Raw genomic sequence first — 4,324 nt, 5'->3', positions numbered from 1 at the left:
GACTGATACTTTCTCAGGTTGTCATGAGGAATATCTTAGTGGTGACTGATACTTTCTCAGGTTGTCATGAGGAATATCTTAGTGGTGACTGATACTTTCACAGGTTGTCATGAGGAATATCTTAGTGGTGACTGATACTTTCACAGGTTGTCGTGAGGAATATCTTAGTGGTGACTGATACTTTCACAGGTTGTCGTGAGGAATATCTTAGTGGTGACTGGTACTTTCTCAGGTTGTCGTGAGGAATATCTTAGTGGTGACTGATACTTTCACAGGTTGTCGTGACTGTATAGTAACCAATGCTCTTATTTCTCAGGTGTTCACTATTTTCACTGGGTATGGTGAAATGAATTTAACTACCCTTGTGTATTACATACAGCAAAAAACTTAATTTTAGACACAAGTATTTGAATACTGAAGTTTTTAAATAATGTGTCTTGATCATTCACTTGAGAAGTAGAAAGAAAATAAAAACAATACTGGAGTTATATAAATCTACAAATTCTTTTGTCATTATATTCATTTGTACTTTTCTCAAAATCAAGAATTTAAAAGTACTTGCACTTTCTTGTTAGTCATATTTTGTTTTTTTCTTTGTGTTTGTGAAGGAAGCAGAGAAAATTAAAGTTTTGAGCCAGTAACAAATACTGGATTTTCCAAGACTTAAAGTTTTGAAAATATTTAATGTAATTATTTTTCAGATGGTCTTGAGGACTCTGTTGTAGCAGTGAATGTTACTTTCTCGTATGGTCTTGAGGACTCTGTTGTAGCAGTGAATGTTACTTTCTCGTATGGTCTTGAGGACTCTATTGTAGCAGTGAATGTTACTTTATCGTATGGTCATGAGGATTATATTGTAGCAGTGAATGTTACTTTCTGGTATGGTCATGAGGATTATATTGTAGCAGTGAATGTTACTTTCTCATATGGTCGTGAGGATTATGTTGTAGCAGTGAATGTTACTTTCTCGTATGGTTGTGAGGATTATATTGTAGCAGTGAATGTTACTTTCTGGTATGGTTGTGAGGATTATATTGTAGCAGTGAATGTTACTTTCTCATATAGTTGTGAGGATTATATTGTAACAGTGAATGTTACTTTCTCATGTGATCGTGAGGATTATGTTGTAGCAGTGAATGTTACTTTCTCGTATGGTTGTGAGGATTATATTGTAGCAGTGAATGTTACTTTCTGGTATGGTTGTGAGGATTATATTGTAGCAGTGAATGTTACTTTCTGGTATGATCATGAAGATTATGTTGTAGCAGTGAATGTTACTTTCTGGTATGGTCATGAGGATTATCTTGTAGCAGTGAATGTTACTTTCTGGTATGGTCATGAGGATTATCTTGTAGCAGTGAATGTTACTTTCTGGTATGATCATGAGGATTATGTTGTAACAGTGAATGTTACTTTCTCATACTATCACAAACAATTTATACTTTACTAATGAACAATGTTTTCTTAGGTTATTGATGAGGATCCTGACATTGGATTGGAAAGATCTCAGCATGCTAAGAGAAGATAGAAACAGATCATTTTGTCACTTGCAATTCTGTAGATTCTTCTTCCCAAGAAAGTGCCTTTGATAATATACAGACTTACTGTAGAATTAGTATGTAGAAATATCTTAATCTTGCATCTACAGTTCTTTGATTTTAATCAGTTTTGGTTAAGTGTATTGACCTTCTAACATGTGTGTAAAATCTGGAACTTATACAGTGAGAAGTCAGAAAATATTACAGTTGAGAACACTGTTTAATGTATGTTGAATTTTATTCTAGCAAAGAAATACTGAAATTATTCTTCAAATGTTTTACTTACGAGTTACTAGTTTACACCAAAGATTTTCATGTAGATTATATAGTATTTTTACATTATGTTTATGCTAACAACCAGCATTTGTAAAACAGCCATAAAATGAGTTATGCAAAGAAAAATTAAAGCATTTTTAAAATTTGTATCATCGGAATAGACTGCATGAGGTAGGAGAAGACTGAAGAGTTTGATGCAAAAAAGTTAAAACTGTTTTGCTTTTGAGGGCTCAAGCACTGTTGTTTCTTGATGTTGGTCAGTAACATCCTCGTACAAAAGAATAAATAATTTAAAGTGGTTGAGTTTAAAAAGATAATACGTGAAATTATATTTCTATATATAATTTGCCATAGGTACATCAACAGAGTAATGATATACAGACATGATCATCTGCTTGTTAAACAAGAACATTTCCACAGTTTCTTAGATCAATTTTTAAAAAGTTGATGTATCAGGTTTAAAATAAATTGTTATAGATATAGCCCTTTAAGTGTGTTTGAGAGATTAGAGAGTATAAACACTGTTTAACAATATTATTTCTATCTGAAAAGTTTATTCAGTATGTATAAGTTTCAGTGTCACAGATTTTAAGTGTTTTAGAAATATGTTACTTGAGCATTGATTGTCATAATTTTTATGAACACTATCTACAAAGAGAGATAATAAAGATAAACTATTGAGAAGAAACTGGTGATCTTTATATTGTGTGAGTATGTACAAAGGAAGGGACTTGCTACACATTTTCACGATGATCATCATCTCAGGTATTTTAGTTCAACTTAATCCCTTGTAGATTCTGGTGAAGATTTAGGGTAATCTGTTCCTGTCTTTTCTCCTCCATCTTGAAAGCTAACTTGTTGGCTTTCTTCTCAGCTCTCCTCTCCTGAAACAACAGTTTTTACTCAGCAATAACACATATATACATAAAAGAATGGAACTTATGATACCACCTTGACTTTTTTTTGTCTATTGCCTACATTGTTTTCCTAAGATAAAGTATCATACACAACATTACTATTAAATAACTTTTTGCTCAATATTTTGTTCAACAGAGCCATCTGTAACCTACAAGTTTACTCTCAACTTGATCTTGAACTACATTTTACGTTTCGTGGTCTTAATGTCACTGATATTCCCTGACCTTTTCCTTCTTACAACAGGAAAATGTAATGAAACTTTCTAAACAGTATCTAGTTTCTGAAACAAGTTTGAGACCCCACTTTCAAAACACCTTAAAATTTCAGCTTTTGTTTGGTCGGAAAGTTAGACCTTCATATAGCCAGTTAGTCTGATATTTATTAACACACTTCTTTTGATGTTTTATTTTGCTGGTTAAAGTATTTGCAACTTATTGGATATACAAGACTGTTTAGAGTTATTATTTAGTTCATTTAGTTTTCATAACAAGAGTGTTAAAAGTTAATTATTTTAAAAGCGATAGTTATTACAAATTTTATTACGTAACTCGGTAACAAACTTGTTGTGTTTGTATTTCAACTGTTGTAAATTTACGTCACATTACTCGTACCTTCTGTAAGTATTGTTACATCATAGCATCTCGTAGTTTGTAGAAAGTTCTAGGCCTCAGTTGGACAATGTATATAAAGGTGACTAAGTGAGCATAAGTTAAGTTTAGTCAGATAAAAGTTAGTTAGTGAAAGAAAACGTGAAGTTAGCTGGCGTGCAAGTAATCAGCCTTAACTGGTGATTTTTATATTGTGTATCACAGCTGTATTGTAACAACAGAGATAGGAAAAATAATTTGTCTTATCAAATGGATTAGTAAGTAACTGAACCAACCTGTATGGACTTTTAAACAGAAAAAAAAAGACAATTATTTAAAGCTCTGGATAAAACTGTGGTAACCAACAAAAGAAGTTAAGTCAGAAAATGTTAAGTTAGTGAAGGTAAAGTTAAACTGTGTGATTGTTAGCTTATTGTAACGGGTGATATCTTAAAGTGAGTTTCACAGTTTAACAGAGAATAATTTGTCTTGTAAAAGAATGTTCTAAAGTAATTGATCCCATCTGTATGGACTTTTTGAAGTAAAAGAGAATTATCTAAAGCTCTGTATACAACTGTGGTAATCCATAGGGTAACGTAAGTGATCTCATCACTAAGTATATTGTGATAACCATAATAAACTTGAAACTGCTAGGAACTCATCTTTCAAAATATCACCATTATTACCTCGTTATGGACTGTATTATCCTCAACAATACTGTAGGTTGAGATCAATATGTATTTGATAAATAGAAAGGCTCATATCTGTGTGTACTGTTTCAATATGATGAACTTGACAATAATGTTTTATTTCACCCACACAGTTCACTGTCACTTGTGTATTGTTTCAATATGATGAACTTGACAATGATGTTTTATTTCACCCAGAGAGTTCACTGTCACTTGTGTATTGTTTCAATATGATGAACTTGACAATGATGTTTTATTTCACCCAGACAGTTCACTGTCACTTGTGTATTGTTTCAATATGATGAACTTGACAATG

General features: G+C 32.1%; 1 protein-coding gene across 1 annotated transcript in view; it reads right to left on the bottom strand.

Moving 5' to 3' along the window:
• Positions 1–2,489: 2,489 nt before the first annotated feature.
• LOC106475833 (protein LTV1 homolog) overlaps positions 2,490–4,324 on the bottom strand; it is a gene marked incomplete at its 5' end in the record, with an annotated part of 10,557 nt that continues 8,722 nt past the window's right edge. The window contains one exon of the mRNA XM_013936505.2: positions 2,490–2,698. Within this exon, the coding sequence (XP_013791959.1) occupies positions 2,585–2,698 (114 nt within the window). The remainder of the gene's footprint in view (positions 2,699–4,324) is intronic.

The sequence above is a fragment of the Limulus polyphemus genome, unplaced genomic scaffold, assembly GCF_000517525.1.
Source record: "Limulus polyphemus unplaced genomic scaffold, Limulus_polyphemus-2.1.2 Scaffold9249, whole genome shotgun sequence".
Lineage (NCBI taxonomy): Eukaryota > Metazoa > Arthropoda > Merostomata > Xiphosura > Limulidae > Limulus > Limulus polyphemus.
The sequence above is the reverse complement of the archived record's forward strand: the minus strand, read 5'-3'. Positions and strand labels throughout refer to the sequence as shown.